Source organism: Larus michahellis, chromosome 18, assembly GCF_964199755.1.
Source record: "Larus michahellis chromosome 18, bLarMic1.1, whole genome shotgun sequence".
Taxonomy (NCBI): Eukaryota; Metazoa; Chordata; class Aves; order Charadriiformes; family Laridae; genus Larus; species Larus michahellis.
In genome coordinates this window covers 1,294,545-1,320,003 of record NC_133913.1, presented here as the reverse complement: position 1 = coordinate 1,320,003, position 25,459 = coordinate 1,294,545, and the positions used below count along the sequence as shown (strand labels likewise).

The 25,459-nt window shown below is 58.8% G+C and overlaps 1 protein-coding gene across 4 annotated transcripts; it reads right to left on the bottom strand.

Annotated features, from left to right (window-relative positions):
• Nucleotides 1–335: 335 nt before the first annotated feature.
• On the bottom strand, nt 336–24,554 carry SOCS7 (suppressor of cytokine signaling 7). 4 transcript variants are annotated; one of them, XR_012584145.1, is made up of 11 exons: nt 23,632–24,552; nt 19,087–19,151; nt 15,853–15,957; nt 15,061–15,162; nt 14,132–14,262; nt 13,558–13,726; nt 9,739–9,867; nt 6,749–6,884; nt 6,254–6,411; nt 3,520–5,890; nt 336–2,351 (listed from the first exon to the last, which is right to left on the bottom strand). XR_012584145.1 is itself a non-coding variant. In XM_074561936.1 (10 exons), exons 1-9 carry the CDS (start codon nt 24,489–24,491, stop codon nt 6,291–6,293), a joined length of 1,818 nt encoding a protein of 605 aa, XP_074418037.1. In that variant the 5' UTR covers nt 24,492–24,552; the 3' UTR covers nt 336–5,890; nt 6,254–6,290. The 4 variants fall into 4 exon arrangements, 2 of the variants coding, with proteins under 2 accessions (XP_074418037.1, XP_074418038.1); XR_012584144.1 differs by having other exon boundaries at nt 336–4,868; nt 4,971–5,890; XM_074561936.1 differs by having other exon boundaries at nt 336–5,890.
• Nucleotides 24,555–25,459: the final 905 nt, after the last annotated feature.

Here is a 25,459-nt window from a genome sequence, read left to right as displayed (position 1 = left end):
GCCGCTCCCGGGGGGCAACACCACGGCGGGGGGGGGGTCCCCAGCCCCACTGCCCCCCCCCCCCCCCCCCCCCGACACCCCCTCGCTGCCCCACAGCCGGTGATGGAGGAGGAGGAGGAGGAGGAGGAGGAGGGGGGATGCAGCCCCCCCAAGGCTGGGAGCCCCCCGCGGGGGGGGGGCTGCGTGCCACCCGCTTCAGCCCCATTCTGTCGCTCCGCAGCCTTTGATCTGCCAAACTCGGGGGCGTTCAAAGCGCCTCGGCGGAGGGGGGGGGGGGGGGGGGAGCACCGCACGTGGCTCCCGCAGCCGGGGAAGGGGCTGGGGAGGGGGCCACGGCCAAGCTGGGGGGCAGGAGCCGGACCTGGGGGTGCCCATCCCCCTGGTGCCCACCTCCCGTGTGCCCATCCCAGCTCCCACATCCCCATCTCCTTACAGGGATGCTGGAAGCGGGGGGCAAAGCACACACCCCCCCCCCCCCCCCCCCAGGTCAGACTCCAAACCCCTGGGGGGGCGGGGGGAGGTTCAGCATCTGCAGACTGAAGCCAACACACGGCACATACAACAATTTCCAATGATTTTATTTCAAACCCCCGCTCTCTGCCCTTCCCACCCCCCTCCAACAAAAAAAAAAAAAAACAAAAAAAAACAAAAAAAAACAAACAAAAAAAACCAAAACCCAAACCCAAACCATGGGTCAAAACGACGCTAGAAATGGGTTACAAACACAGAAGTCAGCTCTCCCTCACTGACGGCTTACAAAAGAAAAAAAAAATAAAAATAAAAATAAAAGGGAGCTTCACGCCAGCTTCCCCCCCAGGACCTGCAGCAGTCACTAACGTCTCCACACGAGAGGCCAAACATGCCTATTAATACAATATATACAGACAAACCCACAGGTACAGCCAGGCTCCCCCTCCCCACTCCCAAAAATAACCAAACACACCCAAAAGTGCATTTGTTTGTTTATATCAAAAAAAAAAAATCATCATCATCTTTTTTTTTTTTCTCCTTCTGAAAGATTGGCCTGCAAGTCTGTTTTTACCATTTAGTAACTTTTTAATATAGTTTATGAAAATAAATTATACAGCAACTATTTTAATAAATTAAGCACACACCAAAAAAAAAAAAAAAAAGAAAAGAAAAAAAAAAAAAGATAAAACGAAGCAAAGCTGCGTTTCTACCAAAGGGCGGTTCGACAGTCCTGGCGACGAGCAGCGCGAGGAGCTGCCGAGATCTGCTCCTGCCTCCTCTAAAAGCAAGTCCGGATCCAGTGTTACTCGCTGCCCAGCAGTGATCTGGGGGGGGTGGTGGTGGTTTTGGGGGTGGGGGGGCACCGGTTGTGCTTTTCAGCTGGAGGCACGGTGGGAGGCAGCGGCGCCGGGACCCCCCAGATCCCGGGGGATGGTGGGGAGGGGGGTCCCGCCTGCCCCGTCTCACCTGGAAGACTCTGGCTGGGGAGCGAGGGGAGCGCTGCAGGGGGGGCTGATAAATCCCCCCCATCCCTGAAAGGCGAGGGGGGCTGGGGGGGTCAATGCTAAGGGTAAAACCATCCCGAGGGCAGATGGAAGTGCCAAGAGCGAAGGACAAGGGCCAGTTCCCGGACGAGTGGGAGCAGAAGATCCTTCCTTTGGCAAACCAGCCCTTTTCTCCCCAAAACGCTCCCCGACGAGACTTTGGCGCCGACCAGAGCCTGCCCGGCCGGGGCACCCCTCCCCGCACCCCCGCGCTCCCTCAGGCACACGCAGGGCGACACAGGTCCCCATTAAAAACACTTTTAGGGTTTAAAAACTGGCCAGATGCGTCAGCGCCAGGGGCCTGCTGCTTCCAGACCCCCCCCGCCCCGTTCCCTCTCGCGCGAGCGGCTCAGCTGGTTCCCGCGAGCAGGTCTCAAACACCAAGCTCGGGATGAATTTTTTCCCTCCCCTTCCTCTAGCCCCAAGGAAGTCGACGCTGAGCTGAAAATTTCCATGTGAGAAAACCGTCCTGGCTTATCGGGAGCGAACCAGGTCCTTTCCCCCCCCCCCCGGCCTCGAAAGAGGCGGAGGGAGAGGAGGGGGTCTCCGCGCAGAGCAGGCGGCTCCAGCAAACCGTGTCCCCGGGGATCTGCCACCCCCATACCCGGGTACGACACCCGTCCGAGGGCTGCACCCATCCTGCTGAAAAAGCACCTTTTCCGTGTGTACTTTCTGCGCTTTGGTAGTTTTTATGGTCCGTTTCATCGTTCGTCTGCCTCCGGTCCCTGATGGAGGGGGGAGGATGGCACCAACCTCTGCAGAATTCAAGGTCGGACAGAGGAGGCTGTAAAAATTTTTCCCCAAATCAGCAGGATGAGAGCAACCTCCAGAACCAGCCTACAAAAAAAAAAAAAAGAAACCAAAAAAAAACCGAACACCCAAACATTCCAGCTAGGACACAACCATGAGGTGTCCCTCCCCAAACTGGGACGGGGATCCAACGGCAAGACAGGACGGAGCCACCTCTTTGAGATGTCACCCGTGTCCGCGAAGCCCATCGCCCCCTCGGCAGAGCCCGCTCCGCTCACATCCAGCCTGGAAACAAAACCTCTGCCCCTTCTCCATGCCCCAACAGCAGGTCAGGTCCCTCCCTCCCTTTACACCGAGATGTAAAGGAGCTCTAGGAATAGCTTTATTTTAAATGGATTTCAAGGGAGGGCCGTTAACCCCAGCGAAGGGTGGGATCTTGTCCAGCACCACCAGCCACCGTCTGCCCCCCCGCCTGCCTTGGAGCGAGGAGAGGAGGAGCAGGGCCCCGGGGAGGATGAAGAGCATCTGCCGCCCCCATGGCAGAGCCGTCCCCACCGCTCCCGGGGGGCAGGTGGGTCTCGTGCGGCTACGGGTGACGCCGCGCGCATCAGCGGGACACGCCGGCGTCCCACCGTCCCCTCCCCGACACCCCAGAGAACGTTTCCATCCTCATTTCGGCTGCTGCGGACAGAGCCCAAGCCTTGCTGCTGGCTTCCGCGTGGGGAGGGCGGCCCCCGACGCGCAGGGGGTTCAAGTAACAGCAGAAGCAGCAGCAGGTTGGGAGAAACCCTCCCAAGGACAGCGACGACTGACCAAATTCATGTAATTCAAGTATTGCCCCTAAAGTCTGGCCGCTTCTTCAACAGCTCCAAATGCCACGAGGAGCTCCAGGGGGGACACAGGGAGGTCCGGGGGGGGACAGAGAGGTGCAGGACGGACTCTCCAGACCCACCCCAGGGCAGGTTGTGTGTTTTCACCCCAGGCAAGCCCAGCATGGGCAGGACGGGCTCTGCACCCATTCCCAGTGCCCGGCCAGCACCAGTTTTCCCCACTCTGCTCACCCGCTCGGATGCTCTCCCTCCCTGCCCCATCTAACCCGCACCTCTCCATCCCAGAACGGGGAAGGAAGGAGGGGAAACGCTGTTATTGCCGCGATGCTCGGGAGAGGACCGGCTTCTCCCCGGCTCTGGCAAGGGGAGACTCACAGCTTCCCCCATTTCACACATCCCGCAGGCCATCGCCTATCCACACGCACCAGCCCCCGCCGTCGCGTCCTCGCCTCCGGGGTCTCTTTGTGGAGAGAAGCTCGAGTGGAGACACGCGCACCGGGTGCACCGTTCCCGGCTGGCACGGAGCTGGACACTCCAGGCATCAGCCCTGGCTTGGCTCTCGGGAAGGTTTTCCTTTCCAGCATAGAGATAAGTTGGAAGATTCCAGTCCTCAGCCTGTGGAGAGCCGGGACGCAGCGGGGCCAGGTGAGCCGATCTTCGAGTGTCACCTGCACAAGTACAGATGCTTTTTGCGTCCCCCCGCGCCGACATGCGCTCCACGTGCTGTGCGTTTTAATGGAAGCAGCTGCATTTATTCGCAGGCTCCGCTGATAACTCGGTGCGAGCCGTAGGTCTGCGGCCGAGGGGGACGGGGGGGGACGCGGCTGCGGAGGGACGGACGCCGGTCCCCGCACAGAGGGGACGTGGCAGCTGTAGACTGGATTAGCCCCAGTGTCACCAAGGGTCAGGATATGCTGTTCAGCACGTCTTGGGGCAGCTCCCCCGTCCCGATAACCACTGCCCCGACAACGCAAAGTCAGTAGTGAGTAGCGTCCCATGAGGTATTTCTACAGATTTTGAAGCTTAGTTATTAGTTTCACTTGGAAGCCAAACCCTTTTTAAAAAAAACATACTTTTTCTCCAAGACCAAAACTGAGGCCAGAGGTGGCGGCGGAGAGAGGGGGAGCGGGATTTGTTAGCACCCTTCGTAGCGTCGCTTGGCAGAGGCAGACAACCGGAGTTTTCTCCAGGCTGCTTTAAGATCCACGCAACTGTGTCCCATTCCAGGACACAGATCGCTCTGCAGGGCAAGACCAGAGTCCCAGCAGCTCCCGAGTGACAGCAGCCAGCTCGGCGGGGACCCATCTCCCATCCGGAGACCCGGGTCACGCACTCTTCAGACCACACTTGCAGGACGGAGCGTTTCCTTCCCCCGGGCTGAGAGCACAGGAACAATCGCTCGCCTAAATACAGGAGGAAAGATGCTTCTCCAGACTTCTCAGCGTCACTTTGGGCCAACTTTAAGCTTCCCCAACCCCTTTGTGGTTGCTGCAGCGGACGAAAGAGCAGATCAGGATCCGAAGGGGTGTGGGGAGTTATTTCAGACAGTGCCAAGCCCCGAAACGCAGCGAGAGCTACCCGCTCTCTTGGCTTTACTGTTTCTGAACTGCTGGTGCTTCCACGGACATCCCAGGAAGAGGAGGAAGCAGCAAGCAAGCTCGAAGAGAGCGGATGCCATTCCAGAAGAACCCTCAGTTATCCATTTCTTGCTCCAAGTCACCCCAAAGATGCCTCTTAATGCCCCAGCGGCTCCTGGTCAGGATCCTTCACAGCTCTACAGAAAACCACTTCATTCACAGCTTCTGGACGCAGCCAGAGAAAGGCCAAAAGTGCAGGTCCCACGGCTCTGCGAGACCGACATCGCTGCAGCGAGTACCTTTGGTCCAGGGACTGCTGCACCAGGTACGGCAACGGCTTTGCCACCTTCCTTCTGCTTCTCACGGGGCTTCAGCAACATCTTCCAGTGTTTGCTAAGGGAAAAACGCCTCCTCCTCGGAGCAGCCCTCGCGCCCCAGCGCGGCAGGAACCGTTCCCTTTGGCAGAAGGCTCCAGGACATCCCAATGGCTCACGTGCTCTTTTCCTTCCTTGGAAGGAATCCTTAAAAATCATACAGGACCAACCCTGCAAATCCAGCTGCAAAGCTCGGCTGCCCAAGAGTAGGTTCGCTCCTCTTCTCCCAAATCCTAGAAAAGCAGGGGAACCACACAGCTGCCGCGGGGCAGAGCTCCGTGTTCCCAGAGGTTATTCCACATAGCTGCATGGGATTCTGGCTCCGTCTGCCTCCAAGCAGCTCTCCGGCTGCTTCCCCTCTGGAGAGGGCCAAAGAAGAGTCCTGCCATAACGCCTGGAGCGGATGATCTTCCCAGAGAGTCCCCTTCTCTCTCTCTCTCTCTCACTCCCCACCTGGAGGTTTCCAAGGGAGGATACTAAAATTCAGCTGATCATAAAGACAGTTATTTCTCATGCTGAAAATAATAAACCAAAAAAAAGTAAACCAAAAAAAAAAATGACGACATCAAAAATAAAACTTTCAAAAAATTGTAAATAGTGCCGTGACATTCTTTGTTCTGCAAAGGAGTCCGCGAGCTGGGCTCAGCTGCCTCCGAGCCCCTCCGCCTCCGCCAGGAGCCGAGGCTCTCGTTCCCGTTCCGCTGTGCTTCTTCGGAGTCTGGAACCCTCTTCTCTGTACAAAAGAGCTGGAGAGCAGAAGCGGCGGCGCAGAAGCAGGCGTCCCCGTCCCGTGCCTCCTCCCTACCACAGCCTGACTCGGGTACAGGATGGCAACAACCAAATTCCTAACGGGGAAGAGAGAAGGGAGAGGGATCAAACGGCCCGCTCGCTGCGGCAGGATCTGCCCCGGACTGCAGCCGCTTTGGCAGGAGAGCGGGCACGGGCTTGTGTGGGCACAACTAGGCAGGAGAAAGCAGCGGAAGCCGTGTTCCCCTCCCCAGGGAAAGCGGGGAGATGGGAAAAACCATGGAGTGAACAGCCACCGCTTCTTCGGGAGGGTTTTGTGGGATTTTTTTGTTGTTTTTTTTTTTTTTTTGTTTGTTTAGGTGTTTTGTTTTTTTGTTTTTTTTTTTGAATCAGAGGGAACAAAGCGATTTACGTTTGACCCCCGCCCCGGGACGGTGCACGGAGCCGCAGCACCCACGTACCATCAGTGACAGCAACAAGCCGGGCGAGGCAGCCTCGCTACGTGGAGGATTCGGTCTCCTGCTTCTGTTTGGAGATGAGCTGGGCTTCCTTCAGCGACAGGTACACCTCCTCCTGCGGGTCGTAGTAGTAGAACTTGCGGATGTAGGAGATCAGGGGCCTGGGGAAGGCACGGGGCAGAAGTTTTAACCCTGAGCCACAACCACACCGACCTCCGCGAAGGATAAAGCGGAACCTCTCCCCCAACCCACCCAGCGGCGTCACCTCCAGCGGGAACAGGCTGTGGCACCGGCAGGTAACACCCCAGCGGGTCACCGCTCCCGCAGGCATCCCTACGCACCACAGGGCATTTATCTCGCCGTCCCAAGGCGGAAAAAGTCAACTGCGCCCCCCCCGAGCCCTCGCTGCAGATAGAGACGCCTTCGCATCGCCTGCTGCGGCCAGGGTGAAGGAGGAAACGCGAGAGCCGGGTCCCCAGGCCGGTGCTCGAGACTCACTTGGGCAGCGGGAGCTCAGGGATGTGGTCGATTCGGACCAACTGCCTGATCCGGAAGCGGCAAAGGTGCTGGAGGGATTTGACATTGCTGAACCTGGAGACTGGATACAGGAGCTGGACAGGCGTTGGAGGAAGACCTTTGGGGGAAAAAAAAAAAAGCAATATCGGAGAGAAGTGTTATATTAGAAAGGAACCGCTACTGATTCAGAAAGGAAGAGCTGGCTTTTGGGAACGGGAGCTCTCAGCAAGGCTGTACCCGACGGCTGATGCCCCCAGGAGCCCAGTGCTTCCAGAGACGCTTGGGACGGGGGAGCCAAACCTTCCAGGGGCGATGCTCTCACGGCTGTAGAATATCCCCAGCCTTCCGAACTAGGCAACAGCAGCTCTGACGCGATGGGGTGGCTGTGGAAAAGCAGACCCTGGGCCACGGCAAGCTCCGAACCGCCCCGCTCCCCCCGGGCTAGTAGAGGATGCATCGCTTTATACTGAGAAGCAACTGGGTTTTGAAAGGATGCAGGAGAAAGGCAAAGCAGAAGGCGAGCAGCATGACCGGCACGTAGGCTTTGCTCTGCATAACCCTTCGGGTAGTTCTAGCGAGGCGTTAAAAAGCTGGGGGATTTGGTCAGCTCAAGCTGTGCCAGAGTTGCTCATTCTTGGGGTCACGAGGCCGGGCACAAAGGCAGAGGCGGCGGCGGCTTCGCTCCAGCCACCTCCCCACGCAGGGAACAACCTCGCGGGCCTGAGAGAGAGTTGCATCCAGTCACCCGTCCCCCCCACCACCACCACCCTGGCCCCACAACCTCCTCCTCCCCCAAAGTTAAGAGCAACAGTCGAACGCCCAGAACCGAGGGGTCGGCAGGAGCACCCGGCAGGATCTTTGGGAGCTGGGTTCGTTCACAGCGCAAGGTTTTATGTGTCTTTACAGAAAGATTCAGAGCTAGTTACGCTCTAACCCCCTCCTGCTGGCTTGTCTCTGAGGGCAACGGAGTGAAAGGAGAAAAGGGAAAGCTCTTCACACTAAGATGGGCTCAAAACCGCTCCAGGCAGCCCAGGAAGCTGTGAGCCAGCTTTTGAGCAAGCAAAGAACAGCCATCAATTGAAGGCTGGATTCTGCCACCACCACCCCCTTTCCCTTCCTTTCCTTATTCTCCTACCGAAAAGGAATCGGCCTCTGGGAGCCCGGCCAGCGGCGGCGGGGACAGCACGAGCCCCACACGCCGCGCTGGCCACGCGCCTCACTGCCAGGAGCCAGATGCCAGCTGGAAATAGCCCCCTCCTCCGAGCAGCACTTAGCGTTTCAGCCGGAGAACAGCGCTAACGAGCACACTGGGGAGATGCAGATCCTAAATATTCTCCCGCTAATAAAATAAAAATAAAAATAATCGGGCATCGGCGGGAGACTTCATTTTCCAAAGGATCAAGGCGCAGCGGCTCTAAGAAGTGCCCACATCCATCGCTGGCCGCAGATGGGGAGGTGCAGGACCTGGGGCCAGCAGCACCGGGGGGGGACAAGGGACTCCTCAGCAGGTGCACGGCTCTCTTTTGGGGGGCGTATTTTCTTTTTCAGTGATGTTTTTCTAGAGCAAGTCCTTTCCAAGGTATTTGCCTGGACTCCTAAGCCCTCCAAGCCCTATTCTCGAGGGGAAGAGATCTCGGGATCAGGAAGGCAAATGATTTTTTAGGTTGAGACAGTTTTGTGAAGGCTGGGTACGTTGCAAAACCAGCTTTGCAGCCCTCTCCTCCCCAAAGCCTGGCCACGTTATAAATCAGTTTTCCAGCTATTGGCGGTGTCTGCAGCAGAGGGCAACACTGAACGGATCCGGGCTGCGGCTCCAGCGCTGCCGGGAGCCCTGAGGAGGGAAGGTCCCATCTCCTCCCCTCCGGCCTCTTCCACAAGAGGAACAAGAATTCCACAGGAACTCTTTGGGCCGAATCCTCTCCATGCCGCGGTGCCACGGAGAGGTCACTGTCCCCGTCGGGGCCTGCAGGCATGACGGCAATACGGGTAAGGAGCAAATTTCAGTATAATTTCACTTGCCGCGGCAATCCAGACACTCCTCTTGCTCCTGCCACCCGTCTCACCCCGGCAGCCTTCCCATTCCTGCTCCCTTTGGTTCAAAGCATCACCGCTCACCCCCCACCACCTCCAAATTCTGTCCCCACTGCTGCTGTCTCACAAATAAGGCGCATATTTATTGATTTGGCAGACTCTTCCCTCCCTTTCACACTGGATTTTTTGGCTAGCTTTCTGGTACACCTCGACAGGTGAGCGAAAACCAGAAAAAAAAAGAGATACAGAAGATACCGGTCCAGTTGCCTGCCCGGATTTAGCCCATTTAAGGAATCAGGGTTTGATGGACGGGGAAACAAGCTCTCTGCAATCCCAACGGCACGCAATCCAACAGGCTTCAACAAAGCCTGCCCAGCACTCCCTCCTCGCCTGCAAGCACCTGCCCGCTGATGGGCTCTGGCATCGCCGCCCCCTCCAGGGACCCCGAATCTACACGATCTATCGCTCGAGGCTCACTTTGAGCTCACACTTGGAAACGCTCCCACACGCTCGGCTTAACGCCTCCCCCCTCGACAGCCCCCGGTGGGTCTCAGCTAAGGGAGAGCCGGGAAACTACAAAGCGTGGAGCGGTTCATAAGAACAGCTGTACTGAGACTGGGGGAGGGAAGAAGGCAGAGTTTTAGTAGCCAAGTAATTGCTTGTTGAGGGAGTAGCTTTCCAGTCACCGGCTCTGTCGTAGTGTGAGATGGTATTGCATTTCCATACTCCTGGAAGGAAGGCTTTGGGAAGTCTCCTCACCACCACGAGTACGTGGTGCAGCTGCTGAGTGAGAGATCTGCCTTCTGAGAAGTGGGCGAGCAAGGATGCAGGCCAGGGCACTGAGCGCAGCAGACCAAATCCACATTCATCGGGCTCTCCGGGACACACCAGCAGCTAATTGCGGAGCAAAACATCCCCCAGACTCAGAGCGGGAGACTCACCTGGAACCCTGGATCGGAGGAAGTACAGAAACTTCCCGTTTTTGGAGTGCATGATCGCTCTCTTGATGAACTCCACCACAGACTGGCAGCGGTCTTCAAACTTGGGATGGCACCACAGGCTGAAGGTCCCTTCCAAGAGAACAGAAAAGGTTTGATGTTACAGGAGCACTGGTGGCAAGAGGAGACAAGTCAGGCACGAGTCTGATGTTCTCAAAGACCAGGTAAACACCTACTTCTTGTACAGCTGGGGTGAGACAGAGCACTCGGAGGGAGCACCAGTGGCACCAGCCTGCAGCGATGCTGTTCCACTGGAACCAGTGCCCTCCAAGAGCCGAAGACAGACAGAAAGACAGGACAACGTGACCGGCGTAACCCAAGCACGGCCACAAGTCATGCTTGCCTGAACTTGGAAACAGCCCGCAAACCACTGCTAGGTCCAAAACTTAAACTACCCAAAGACAGAGAGCATCAGCAGATACTGCTGCTCCTCCGCGGTGTCCCATCTACAGCTCTCCCGAAGAAAGGGTTAAGCCCCCACATAGAGGTATGTGAAAACAGTGACCCAGGTGCTAAAGGCCTCTTCTGCCAGAGGATCACGTTTCAGGGCAGGCACAGGAGCCGCTCTGGGCTCTTGCCAGCTGTTTCAAACACCTTAATTCAAATAACCATCAAGCTAGAACCAGGGCCAAGCTACACCGACACGGTCCCCCCCACTCCTGCCACCCGACACGACTACGCATCGAGCTCGAGTGGCAAACAACGAAACCGGAGACGGGCAACACGGGGGAAAGCAGGTCCTCCAACCTGTTCGCAGATCTCTAAGCAGGTTGGCGTACGCCTCGAGTCAGACCAGTCTCACGACCTTTGTGCCGCAACCAGCCACCCCTTCCTCGACAGAACACAGCCCTCTTCCCCCCACCTTAATTGCCAACATCCCCCCCCCGTGTCTCCCTTTCTACCTGTGGATTTGTCAGTGCTCCAGCAAGAGCCAACACAGCTCAGAGCTTTGCCACGAGCAGCAAAATGAGAAAATAAGGGCTTGGCTTAGGACGGAGCCCATCAGGAGCCAGACCCAGGCTCACGCCTGCAGGGGGGGGGACATTCCAGTGGGAGGTGTGTGGCAGCACCCTCTGCACAAGCACCATCACCCAGAAAGGCAGTGGAGAGACTTGGAAAACACCCTGCCATCCACGTAAAGCCCTCATGCTAAGGAGGCGTAGCCAAACTGGGAGCATCCAGTAGGAATACATCCCAGACCAGGGAGTTTTTGGACGAGCAGCTCCCCCGGCAGCATCCCAGGCCTCGCAGCACCGACCTGTCAGAGGAAAACTGGAGGCAGCAGCTCTGTAGGGTGTCCAGCACTCGTGGATTTCTACAGCGTGGACAGAAACGAGCACTAGAAGGGCTATACGCAGCCCACAACAGTTACAACACACCTCCTCTCCCCGCGGCTGGGTCTGGTAGGATTGACTGGGAAAAGAAACCTCTCGCCCCCGCCACGGACCAGTTTGGAAGCAACGATCTCGGTTAGCACCTGCGAAACACCCAGGATCAGCGAGCACAAAAATAAGTAATTCTGCTCAGGAACGAGAAAGGATCTGAACGAGCCCTTAAAAGCGGCTGCAGATGCAAAGGACGAAGCACAAACACCAGCCTCCCCAGCCCGCCCACCCAGCTCGCCTAAAATAAGACAAAGAAATTCTGGTTTCTTCCTCTCCTCTACCTGTAATGTGAAGGTCAGGCATCTCTCTCTCTACCATTCCCCCAGCCTCGCCATTTGTCACCTTCATTGGTTTATCGAAGTGCTCGGGTCTGCAGTTTTCCCCGCTGCCGCAGCACATTCAGCGCGCGGCAGCCGGTCGCAGGGGGAGCGGAGGGCTCCCAACGCCCACCCAAAATGGGATCCTTGACGCGGCACCACGGCTGGAACTGCTGCTCCGGGGCAGGCGGCAGCACCAACCTGCAACCCGTGCGGTGAGGAGGACGGCTTGAGGAAAGGGAAGGACACCTGGCTGCGGAAGCTCCCAGAATAGACGTATGCCGGCCCCAAAACAAGAAACGGGACCAGCAGCAAGAGAAGTTTGCTCCAGAAGTCAACGATGAAAAGCATCCGCTGGACAAGCAGCCTCACAACTCCCTCCTGCTGCAAGAGCTTCTTGGAATTTCTATAAGGATGGGGTGATGAAAATCCTTCCTCCTTACACAATGGATAGGGGAACCGGTTCCCGATGGGCTAGAATGAACGCTGGGGCATCTTTCCACGAGAGGGGCTCAAGGGCAGAGGCGCTGCCAGGTTTCTCAGCCCCACAATGAGAGCGGAGGAAGACAACAGCGGCATCCCTGGGGCAAGGGCAAAAAGGCGAGAAAGGCGAGCAAAAGGTTGCAAACCACTGTTTTCTGCAGCAGGCGGGCCGGGAAGCCATTATTTGCAGGCACATTTAATGACAAGGCTCTACGGGGAGTTGTTATTCAAGCTTCCCCCTGGTCCCAGGGCAGCTTCTTCCCCCGCGCGTTGAGGCTCTCGGGCGTTTTGCTCGGCCGGAGCTGCCTGTGCAGGGCTTCGGAGCAGAAAACCACAGGGGACGACGCGCGGACAAAGCGTGTGGGCGAGGCGAGAAGCAGCTCGCGCAGGAGGGCGAGCGCTGCAGGAAAGAGAGGGCACACCCAGCGTGCCAGGAGTTCTCGGAATAACCCCCCCACACACACCCCGCGGTGGAGCTAAAGGCTCAGCCTGGCGCAGGCTGCAGCCGGTCCCGCCACCGAGCAGCCCCGGGACACGGGGAGAAGGCGGCAAGGTGACAAGCTGTGACATCAAGAGATCAGTTCTCATTTCCCAAGGAAACAAGCTTCGTTTTGGGAAGCACTGACAGCCAGGAATGGTGACTCTTGCTGCACATCACGTCTCAGCGACGCAGGATCCCAAAGACCTCGCCATCGTCATTTTCTTCAAATCCAGTTTTCCAAAGCCAGGCCCATGGACAGGCATGGGGAGCTCGTATTCCCCAGTTTTCCAGAGTTATAAGGGGAGCTGCTGCTTGAGGCACAAGAAGCAAAGTCAAACGCAGCTTCGCGGAGGTTATCCTACCGAGGGAGGTCATCCTCCCCCTCTGCTCTGCCCTGGGGAGGCCCCAGCTGGAGCACTGGGGCCAGTGCTGGGCTCCCCGGTTCCAGAAGGACGGGGAACCGCTGGAGAGGGGACAGCAAAGGGCCACCGAGATGCTGAGGGGACTGGAACACCTCTCTGATGGAGAAAGGCTGAGGGATTTGGGGCTCTTCAGCCTGGAAAAAAGACGGCTGAGGGGGGATCTTATCAACGCTTATAAATACTTCAAGGGGGGTGTCAGGAGGATGGGGCCAGGCTCTTCTCAGTGGTGCCTGGCGACAGGACAAGGGGTAACGGGCACAAACTTGCCCCTGGGAAGTTCCATCTCAACAGGAGGAGGAACTTCTTTGCTGTGAGGGTGGCAGAGCCCTGGCACAGGCTGCCCAGAGAGGTGGGGGAGTCTCCGTCTCTGGAGACATTCCAACCCCGCCTGGACGCGTTCCTGTGCCACCTGCTCTGGGTGACCCTGCTCTGGCCGGGGGTGGGACTGGGTGATCCCCAGAGGTCCCTGCCAACCCCTACCAGTCTGTGACTCTGTGATTCTAAGGCCTCTTGCAGAACCTCAACACAAGAGCGAGGACACATTGCTGCCGCTGCTCCCCCTCTTCTGCCCGCGCTGTGCCCAGAGCACTGGTTTGGGACCTCGCGATGGGGCTGGTCCCCAGCCACAGGCCTGCGCTGTCAGCAGCATCCCTGGGTCCGCCCGCGGCTCTTACCTCTGTAGTGCTCCATCCTGGTGTGATGGGTGATGCCCTGCGACCGAAAGCTGAGGCTCAGGATGTAACGAGGGTCAGAACTGTCTCGGACCAGAAAGGATCCATCCGGCTTCCCCTTCAGCTTCATCTCTGCGTCCTCCCAGTTCATTGGTCCCCAGTACCACCCGCACTAGGAAAAGAGACAGAACGTCAGCAGATGCTAGCAAGAAAAGACTTTAATCAGCAACCGAACTTCGTGTTAATTCCCTTTAAACACCAAATTGGAAGCGCCTGGTTGTATCTACCCAGGAATATGGATGGTTGGGACTCGCTGCTCCCGGCTGAGCACACACCATCACATCCCTTGCCATCCAGAAAAAAGAACAGCTGAGACTATAACACCCCTTCCACGCACAACAAAATGCCTTTTCAGACTCAGAGACCTCACTGGGAGAAAGGCAGGAGGTTTTTTTCAGTCCAATCCTAATCTTATCCTCCCAGCTGTGTAAAAGGGAGGATCGGTCCCCAAAACCAGGGCCTGGACCCACAGTCTTTCCCTTCCGGCTGACGCCACCGCCGTCCCCCTCCCCGTTACCTTCTCCAGCTCTCGCAAGCTGGCTGCGAAGCTGCTGGAGTCCGGGCGGTAGAGCGGACACTGCAGGTGCGGGGGGGGCTGGCCGGGCATCGCCTCCGTGGGTCTCAGGGGGACGATCCGCGGGAAGGCGTCTGCAGAGGGAGAGACAGCCCGGACCACGGTCACCCGTGGGGAGCTCCCCCGAGGACACACCACCCCATCCGCCCCCCTCGCACGGCTCTGCGGGTCAGGGCAGCAGGGACAGAGCTGCGGCGCGGAGGAGGGAGCCAGGCTGAGCGATGGCAGGACAATGTCCTTGTGAAGGACACAGCGGGAGTCACTCCCTGGCTCTTCCAAGGTGACTAATTCCGTGCCTTCGCCTTACGCTAGCGCGGAGGCAAGGTGAGGGAAGCGCCAGGCGGCACGGGCTGGAAGGTACGGACACACGTCCTGAAAAAGGGGCAGTTAAAACCCTCTGCGTCCTGAAGGAAACCAAAAGCGAAAGGGAAAAAACGCAAGAAACCTCCTCGTGTGCCGTTCAGCTGGACCGCACGCCAGGCTGGCTGTCACAGCCGGGGCTCCGGCGCTCAACCTGCGCCCGCGGCTCTTCCCTGGCACCTTATCGGACACAGCGAGCACCGGGGCGGGTTTCCTCCCAGAGGAATCCGAGAAAACGGGAGACGCTGAGCTGAGGATAAAGCTGGTGCAATCGAAAGCTTCAGCAAAACGACCGTGGGCAACGAGAGCCACATCACACGGAAACCAGCGCCTACGCGCCGGTACCCGAGCACCCAGCAGCGCAGGACAACGTGTCCCCAAGCAGGCAAAGCTGGCAGCACCGCTGCTGTTAAAGCCCAAAGTGCGGCCTTAAAGCTTATAAAGAAAAAACAGCCCGAAGACCAGATCCCTGAAGGGAAAAGGCAGAGCTTTGCTGCTAAAGCTCAGCTGACCTGGGGCGTGGGGCGGAGGAGGCGGAGGCAGAGGGAAAGACTGCAGGGAGGAACCCATCGGACCCACTAGGACAGATGTAGGCAGCGTCCCACTGATATCATCTAGGAGAGAACAGAGGCAAGAGAGATTCAGAAAACAGGAAAGCGAGCTCTGAGAGCACAGCCTGCGCGAGGAGAGGAGAAGACGGAGCTTCCCACCAGCAGCTCCCCATCCTCCTCGTGCTTCTGAGCGCGGGCGGCTGCTCGGCCCCTTGCGCACAGAGCCAAGGAGGCCGTTGTCCAGCCCAGCTCGCTCCATGCACGCAGTTTGCAGCACAAGACAGGCATTTAGAGGAGATTTCACAGACCCAGCACACAGGACATGCAGTTTAAGATTGACTTTACCCATCCTAAGCTGCTCCGGCTCAGAGGAGCCTCCTCCAGAGGAGGACACGGAGCAGCTCAGCCTCCAGTCCCACCAGTCAGAGAGCCCCGAAGGGAACTGGCCTTGCTGGGCGATGGGTAGGAAGAGGGGAAAGTTTCCAAAAGCAGGAGAAACGCTATGAAACCAGCACATCATGTCCCACCCGCAGTGCTCCATCACCTCCCTCCCCTCCCAGCTGATGCAAGAGAAACAGCAAGAAACCCTCTGCAGGGGCAGGGTGACAGAGACGCTCCGGGGTCAGAGGAGCGGGCAGCGAGCCCACTGCTGGGGACACTTGGGATGCTTCTCCTCTGTCCCAGCGAGGGCAGACTGGCAGCCCCTACGCTCCCGCAGGGACGCGCGGCAGAGGATGCTCTCCGGGACGGTACCTAGCAGGCTGAGGCTTCTTCGTGGTGGCGGCGGCGGAGTCGGAGGGTGAGGGGAGGTCAGTCCTCGCTGAGAGATGTCCACGTCCACCAGTGACACTGTTTCACCTGAAGGTTGGTGGAGCAAGACCGTTAGTACGGCACCGTCGCCGGGGCACGCAGAGGCTGAGCGCGGGGAGGCGGGAGGAGAGGGGAAGGGGCAGGAACCTCCACGGGGTTTGGAGGACGATCTCATTAGTTGTTTTCAAACGGAGTTTCCCTGCTGCGACGCTTTTGGGACATCGATCGACTCCGCGAGCGCAGCACAAAGGTCAAGGACCTTCCCCAGAAGGGAATGATGGATACCAGCACGCGTGGCTGAACCCCGGAGTCCGGCACCAGGAGGAGGTGATGAAAAAGGCACTGCGAGACCTCTGCAGCACCGCGTTCACCGATCAGGCAAAGCTCATCAATGGTGCAAAGCGACGGCACGTTGAATAATGCCTGGGAAATGGTTTCGCGGGTTTGCGCGGCACCCGCTGGCACCCACCTCAGGTAACGCTCCCACTGACGGCAGTCTGAGTTTGCCTACCAAGGCCTTAGACGATCAAACCCAAACACCTCTTACCCAAAAGGCCACGAGGGTACCAGCTCTTAAAATTAAGAAGTGGGAGCTGGACGGGCTTTTACATTAAATAACTGGAATTCACCGAAGCCTAAAGGCTTTGGATCCAGAATACTGCTTGGGAAAAACAACGGTGCAAAAAACCGCGATGTCTAACTTAAAAGCAGAAAAGCTTAACATCGGTGTAAAATTCATGGGAGAGAAATGAAGCACCAAATCAAGGTCAAAGCATCAGTATCGGACGGGCACAGAGCCAAAAGGAAAACACCCAAATCCCAAGCAGACCCTCCGTGGCGTTACCACCCGCCAAGGCATTATTCTTTTTTTCCAAAAAAAAAAAAGAAAAATAAAAATCAGTCTAAGCAGGCTCTGATGAACCAACACCAACCAAACCATCCCGAACCACGGTCTCAAGGACAATGAGATGTGGCTGCCTTAGATTTCGGTTCCTGTGGGCAGGGACCTCCTCCTGCTCCGGACGCGGCACACGGCGTCACCCACCTCTGGGCAAGCACCTGGCAACGCATTCACCGCCCATCGCACAGGGCAGCACTGACTCGGCTTCCTTCTGCTTTTAAACGTCCTGTCTATTAATAAGCCACGTTAAGAGGAGTCTTTAGGGCCGGTTATTATCCGAGGGCCCTTCTCCCTGGGGGACTTATGGGTGTGAGCGCACACGCGCACCCACAGCCACTCTTTCATTTCCACACCCTAAAAATAAAGCCATTGGGCTGCCTTCGTCCTGTCCAAAGAAAAACAAAAGACGACCAGAGTAAGAGGGGCTGCGGGAACCCAGCTCTCCAGTCCTTCCCAACGCAGCGCTGCACTTACGGAGCCGGCACCTCCGAGAGGCGAGGAACAGCCTTCCCAAAGGTCCCCCGCTCGCCCCGCATGCTAGCCCGAAAGCAAATCACCACAAAACTCACGCAAATTGGGCCAGGCATTTGAATTCTGTCCCGCTTCGGTGGTCTCACTCTCAGAAAATCCCCTACACAGCAGCCGTTAAAGGAACCGAGACCCCTGCGGTAAGACCAGAGAAGTCACCAACAAACCAAAGCAGTTAAAATCCAGACATTCGCTTTGGGGACAGTCCCATGGTCTTCTGCCAAGGAAAAACCTCCTACGAGGGCACTGCCACTATTCCCCCAACTGTCAAAAATTGACATAAGTAATTTTAAAAGTGGTTAGTAGCATAAGCTAACAATTCATCAAATCAACCTCCCAAATTTAAAGCAAAAACTTGTCAACTCCGGGTTCTTCTCTGTAGTTTCTTCTGAGGACAAGCGGCTCCGCACACACATCCACGTAACCCAGCACACAGAATTACACTTTTTACACCCACAACTTCCCCTTAGCAACAGCTGACAAAGCGGCAGAAGCAGCTTCGGCTCTCACCGGCCTTGATTTGCTACATAAACGCACATGACGCCGAGGAAGCCAGTCGCATGGAGCATGTCCCCTGCGTGCCACCCGCTACCAGGACACGGGCCGAAGGGATGGAGAAGGGAAGAAGCACCACCACAGCCAAGCTCCCCCCCGAGTGACTCCACTCCTGCAAGAAACCCCAAGGAGCGGATCGGCAGCTTCCAATTCCTGACTTCAGGCAAATCAAACGAATGCTCTGCCTTGAAGGTCACTCCTCTGAGAGCTGAGCCAGTTCTCAGCGAGACCTCACCGCTGCTCTCCAAAGAGGGTTTCAGCCCACTCCGGAACACAACCCCCCCGAGCTCTCCAGACACTCTCAGACACCAACACCAGCAGCAGCAGGAGGTTTTCAGCTCTACCCACCGGCTTTTCCCAACACAGCTACCACAACACCATCACACTTTGACTCCTTTGCTCTGCAAGGCCCTCGACATGAATTTATGTTGAACCCGACCTTCATCACAAGCCGCGTAAAACCCCCACACAGCTGAAAAATACTCACTTGTGACCTTAGATTGTGAATCCTGCACTTCTAGAGACAGGATTCTCCCCAGGAAGCCCCCAGCCCTGTGGCAAGGACGGTTCTGACAGCAAGCCCACGCCACAAGAGGCACATGACCATGACCAGGAGCTTTTCGGTACTGCAGCTTTCAGCTGCCAGCAGAGCAGGACTTCCCCCTCCCACCATATATAAACCAGCCAACTTCCCCCCCCCCAGTAGAAAAGGGAAGGTCATAAACCAGCAGGACATGGGGAGAGGGGGGAAACACGCAGAAGAAGGTGGTAGCACTCCACAAAAGAGCTTTCAGTTCCCCCAGCTGACATGCAGCAGAGCCGCCAACATCAGTCCCGCTTGGTCTTAGACCTTCTCAAACCCCGGGATGGGAACACCAAACTGCACTTGATCTACAGGGGATTTTCCAAACCACTCGGATGCCAACAGCCCTGGGTGGAGGAAGGACCTCCCCCCCCGAGAGCACAACTCAAACTTGCCTTTCAACAGGAGGAATTACAAAACGCTGACGTGCAACAGGCACGTTCTCCACAGCTCCTCTTGTTCAGGGTTTGAGGCCAAGCAGGACAGAGGGACCCTCCGCAGAGACCCCGGGCTGCACGTGGAGGCAGCGTTCAGTGTCTATCGTTAAGCACACACCGCTCTCTTCATCGCAAAAATGAAAGGCCATGCTGTAAACCTTCCGAATCCTTACCTGTGAAGAGGGGGCTGAACACAACCGGGGAAAAGGCACTTTGAGTTCTTGTCAGTCTGTGTTTCCTATTGGAAGAAAGAAAAAACCAAAACATCATTAGGAGAGATGAGGAGACGCGGCGCATCCCACTGGAAGAAAATACCATTTGACCTTCTCGAACCAGGAGAACCTTCCCCGTTCTTTACGGAAGCTCGAGACAGCTCAACGCCGCCTGTTTATTCCACTGCTAGAGCAGTGCTGTGGCCTAAGTAGGGCAGTCAACCAGTAAAGCTAGGTCTCCGTCCTGCTACGAAGCAAATCTCTAACTAGGTAATTAATAAAGTCTTTGGAAAGAAAAACCCCAAGCAAGTATGGTAACCGGAGCCAAGAAGCTGTTTCACAACAGCCGTCACGCTCTTCCTCTGGATCGGGCATTGCCAAATGCCTTCGACAAACAGGTTGGGTCCCTGCGCAATTAGGGGTTGCGCCTCCAGCGCGCGCATCGCATGCCCTCGCGCTGCGCTTGCAGGACACCATCTCCCCAAAGGCTTCCCAAAGGCAGGTGAAGGGCAGGCGAGCTAAACCCGGAGCTGTCGAGATGGATGGAAACAGCTGAAAACGCATCTCTGATAAGAACCCAGCAATACCAGCAATTCCCACGGAGCTTGCTGTCCCGACCAGCAGCTTTATAACAACGCTGCAGCCAGCTCTGTGCTCTCCCCACACAAAACCATCATTCCAGCGCCTTCCCTGCTGCACCACTAAAAGGCTTTATCAAGATATAGGCAGAGAAAATGCAGGTAAACTGAGGCACGGAGCACGGCACCCCCCCCAAGGACTTGAATCCACGGTTGGTTGGGGTGAGTAGAGAAACGCGTCCCCGGTGCCAGAAACTCACTCCCACCTGGGAGGGGACCCCCAAGAACAAAGCTGAGCACAAACACAGCTCTGGTGCGCTGCGGATTTGACAGAGGTCTTTCCAGCACCCACGGTACGACCCACCGTACCACTCTGCCGGTCTGCGCCGGGCGAGACAAGGCGACTCCAAACAGCCCGACCTCCCCGTGCTGTCCCGACACATCACTGCGTCACGCAGCTGCGAACAAACCTTTCATACCGTAAGCCTGCAAATAAAGACACTAAGAACCCGCGCCATCCTGATATATAAAACCCCACCGAAATGTTTGGAAGGGTTTTCATTTTAAGCCTCTCGAGGGTTGGATTCCTCTCCCCCCCACCAAGGAGAACAATTCACCGATTCTCAGCCACACAGTCGCACACAAAACTGCCCTCTGGACTAACACCAACTAACCTCGCACGAGAGTCACAGCTCCGCTCCCACCCACCAAGCCAGGCGCAAAGGAGCATCGCTGGCATTTTGCCGTTACCAAAACGGCTCCATTTCACGCCAACGTTTTACAGCCATCGATTTGTGAGAGTTCTCATCTCTAGCAGGCTGCCAGCAGCGGCGGGGTGAGAGCGGGAAACGATTTCACGTGGACTGAATCCTCCGCTTCCCAACCCCGCCTCCACCAAAACAACGTCCTGCCATTCTTCCTCATTGCCCTCAAGTTCCGCAGCATCCAAACGATGCCGAAACCCCCGGAGAAGTGATTCCGTGTGAGCGGTACCTGACCGCTGCTGCGCCGGGTCAGCGCTGCCCTGAAGAAAGCCGAAGGTGGACATCGCCCTTCAGGAACGCCGTGGACAGATTCCGCGTGGATTCTTGCATGCAAAACTGGGAAACCCCCTGAACTCCAGGAAATAAGGATTTTTAGGGTGAGATACCCACCGGTTGCGCAATAGCTGCGGTTACCGCCTTCCCAGCCGGCATTTCCCTCACGCATCCCAGGCACTGCCCTGCTAAAACCAAGGCAAGTCTCACCCGGGGGCTTCTAAAGAAGAGCGGTTTCACTGATAGAACCTTGAAACACCACCACGCAGGCGCCGGGGGAGAAGCCGCACATTGGTCTCTCCACGTTTAGTTCTTCAGCCTCTTGCAGCTCAGCAGAGCCCACCTATTGATTTTAGATAACCGGGCGGGTTTTGGTTTCCTTCCTTACCGCTGCTGGGAGGTGAAGCTGCGCCTCCAGGACCGGCACCACCATGGGGAAACTTGGGCAGAACTCCAAACACCTGGAATTCTGCTTCTTAAGCATGTTTAAAAGAAGAGCTGGGCTAGATAACACCCACCGCGGAGCAGGGGAGCATCCTTCCCCACCAGCCCGCAGACACTTGCAAGGCAGGAACAAGAGCTCAATAGCAAGAAGAGCCATGAATTAACCCAAAAGTTGCTCTGAGGCCACGTCCTCGGCCACGGGCAACCACGCGGCGAACACCAGATCCATCCTGTATTAATGGGGGCCACACGCTGGGGGCCAACAACCTCCAGCTCTTGGCAGAACCAAGGAAAGGTGGACTTTTTTCCCCTCCCAGTCAACCAACGCAGCTGGGTGCAAAGTAGCCAACAGCCTTCGCTAGAGTGGCATTAAGGCAAAAATCACAGCAGAAAATGAAGTTACTGCACTAGTTATCCCTGAACTGAGGGACCAGAGCACTCGCAAAGGAGAAGGAAAGAAAAACAGCCTCTGCTGAGGCCAAATATTCACTTCCCAGGACGCCCAAACCGCGTCTAACCTGCTCACGAGAGAACGGACATCCCAGTGTCCCCAGCCGCTCACCCTCGCCGACGAGAGCGGGGCCAGACCTCCGGGGCCAACAGGAACCATCCCCTCAACCGCAGTGTCCTGGCAGGAGAGACGTTGGCACCAAACACCCCCGCAGCCCACCAGCACGGGAGCAAAAAACCATCCCGTTCCAAGAATCCAGCCCTCGGCAGCAGGAGGGGACTCCTGGAACGGGAAGCAGCCAAGTCGTCCCTGAACCACAAGAGTTGCTGCATCAGGCACCTTGAAGTAACCTTTGTTAAAATAATTAGCGCGGTGGAGTTGCGCGACGCCGGAGCACGAGAAGTGACCACGGAACTCCCCGGGCAGCGACACGGCGGCTTCTCTGCTCCTGGCCTGCTGAGACACGACCGCCGACGCTCCATCGCCCCATCCCGGCGCGGGGAGGTCCCCAGGATTCCTCGCTCTCCTCCGGTGCAAGGACCGAATAAACCACAAGCCCATTAGCGAAACATTATGTCATTACAGGCAACTCGGCTCGCCATCTGAGGCCCATTTAGTCATTTGCGGGGAATGAAGCCGTTGTATAAACCTGCTTCATCACCCCCCACACAAAAGCAAAGCCCCTCGTGGGCACAGGAACTCTGGGGAGGACTCGGACACCCCGACCGGCTGCAGGCCTGGGACCTGACGCAGGAATTGAGGATGCCCCATCTCAGAAGCTTCAAAGGGGAGGTAATTTTGGCCTCCGCCACAGCCTGGCTGCCTTTTAGGCAGCTGAAATGGCTTTGTCACCCCAAGCCAGGGCTGCGGGTCACACCTGACCCAAGGTCAGCATCTTCAGAGCAAGCCTGGAGAAAGTTTCCTGCTCATCCACCAACAGTCTTCAGCCACACTGAGGAGGCAACACACCCCAAAAGCCGTACGCGAGGTTAATTAACCCCGCAGGGAAATCAGAGTCCATTCAATTATTGGATGCTGCTCCCGGGCTGGCTCTCCTGCCTCCTCCACCGGGGATTTCAGTTCTGCTGCTGGAAACGCTACACAAAGTGGTTTCTGGAGCACAGGAGGCACATCCCGACCGGAGCCGGGGCAGCCCTTTACCCTCCCCGGCTCGTGTCTTCTGCTGAAACACAAGGCTGGGGCAGGGCAAGGAGAGCCAGCACCACTGGAGCAGGGCTGAGGAACAGGGTCCCACACCAACGGGTCCCAGGATTTGTCCCTCCAGCCTTTCTAACACACGACCCAGCCACCCTCCGGCTGCCAGTGCTTCCTCCGGCCACGTCCTGGCATGAAGCACCAGAAAAGCAGAGCGCCCCGCAGCAGCACCCACCACCACCCAGGCCAGAGTCCGACTGCGGCGCCCGCAAACCTCAGGAAATCATTTGGGAAGACACAGGAGAGAAAGAGAGGCAAACACCAGCCCCTCGGATCTCAGTGCGGTGTCACCAAACACACCAGCTCCTCGCTCAGACGATGCCCGCAGCACCCCGGGTTCCAGCGCCTCCTCCGAGCCACCACCACCAGTCCCGCTCCTGGATGCTTTTCCACATGCCCTTTGTGGATGCTGGGCCCGGTGCGTCGCGTTCCTCCTCTGCCTGCTGCTCCAGCTGTGCTCCAGCTGTGCCGGCCGACAGACGAGGCCTCGGCAGCCGCTCAGGACAGGCCTGAGCCCAGCTCGGAGCTGAGGGACGACCACGGTGCCCGTCTGCAGGATGGCACCCACACCTCACGGTCACCCTCCACCCCCAGCAAGGCGTCACAGCACCGGTGTCCCTTCACCCCCGGTGCTGCGGGGCCACACCACCACACACCCGGCTTTCACACCCGTGACAACCCCAAGCTCTCCCGGCTGCCATCGGCGCAGGCGGCTGCTCCCCGCAACCCCCGTCCCGGCCCTCACAAAACCACCCCCGGGGCCGCGCATCTCCCCCCGTACCTGCCCGCCTCCTGCTCCCGGCCACGGGCCCCGCAGACGTCGGTCAGGCTGCCGGCCGAGGCGGGCAGCTCCCCGGTGCGCCGGCCCTCCGCGGTGGCCCCGGCGGCCTCCCCGGTGGCCGAGCCGCCGCTGCAGCTCTTGGTGCGGAAGAGGCGGCTGAGGCGGATCTTCAACGAGCCCTTCCTGGCGCCGGGGCCGGCTCCCCCGGGGGCGGCGGGCGGCGGCGCGGGGCCGGTACCGGCGGCTCCTCTACCGGTGGCTCGGGCGGCTCCGCGGCCGGGGGAACCGGGCTCCTCCTCGGAACAGCTGCCGGTCTCGTCGGGCTCCAGCGCCTCCAGCACCAGCAAGGCGTCGCTGGTCTCCTCGGCGGCGGGCCCGGCGGGCGGCGGCGGGCCGAGGCAGGGGCAGGGGCAGCCCGCCGGCCCCTTCGCCCCCAGCCCGGGCGGCCGCAGCCCCAGCGCCGCCAGCTGCAGCTCCAGCCCGCCCGCCGCCGCTTTGGGCTCCAGGGCGCAGCGGTGCCGCGGGCAGAGCAGCTCGGCTCCGCCGCCCGCCGGGCCCCCGCCTCCCGCCGCCGGGCCGCCCTCTTCGCCGGGCCGCCCCTCCGCCGCGTTGCGGAACACCATCAGCTGCGGCGGCGGTCGCGGGCCCCGCAGGCCCCCGCAACCCCCCGGTAACGCCGCCGCCGCCGGCAGCCGCCCGCCGGCGGGGCCCAACGGCCCGGCGCCCGCCGCGCCGCTAACGCCGCCGCCCGCCGCGCCCGCCTCCGGCCCGGCCCCGTAGCCCAGCAGGCGGCTGAGGACCCGGTAGGAGGCCGCGGCGGCCGCCGCCGCCTCCCCCTCCCGCAGCTCGGCTCGCTGCATGGCTACGACCGGCGCATGGCGGGCCGGGTCGCACCGGGCCGCCGCCGCCCTCCCACGGCCGCCGCCGCCGCGGCTCCCTCCCTCCTCCGCGGCGACGGCCGCGCGCCGCCACGCCCCCCAACTTCCGCCGCAGGCCACGCCCCTCGCCCCTCAAGCCACGCCCCCGCTGGATGGAACCACGCCCATCGGTGAAGCCACGCCCCCTACGCGCCCCCCCCCCCCCCCCCCCGCCCCGCGCCCCGCGCCTTCCCTCCACGTGGAGCCGCGGGCGGCACCGGGGGGACACGGAGCGGGGGAGACCGGGGGGACACGGACCGGGGGGCCCGGGGGGACGTGTCCCAGGGGATTCTACCTCCCCGGGACAGCGGGGTGTGGCAGGGGAAACATCCCGTGTGTGAGGCAAGGGCGCCCGGCACCCTCCTGTTGCGAGCGCTGCACAGCTCTTGCACAGCTCTCATACTGCTCTTGCACGGCTCTTGCACGGCTCTCATGCAGCTCTTCTACAGCTCTCACACGGCTCTTGCACAGCCCTTGCACGGCCGTTGCACAGCCTTTGCACAGCCCTCGCACGGCACCTGCACGGCTCTGATGCGGCTCTTGCACGGCTCTCACGCAGCTCTTGCACAGCCCTCGCACGGCTGTCGCACGGCTCTCGCAGGCAGCACGCTGCGCTGGGGGAGAGGGGACGGGGACCAGCTCTCCCCACATCTGCCTGGAGGCTGGTGAAGAGGGAGGTCTCCGCTCCTTAGGCCTGGGGAGGGGGGCGATGATCTGAGCAGCCTCCTGTGCCTCAGGTTCCCCTCTGCGAGCAGGGCAGTGCTGCGTGGGACCCAGGACATCATCCCCCAGCTTGGGGAGGCGGGGGGGGATCAGGCCCTGCCATGGGGACGGTGCTTGTGCCACCCCCATACCGCACTCGCCACCCTCAGCCCCACAGGGACATCCCGCGTGTGCGCCATCCCCCCCCA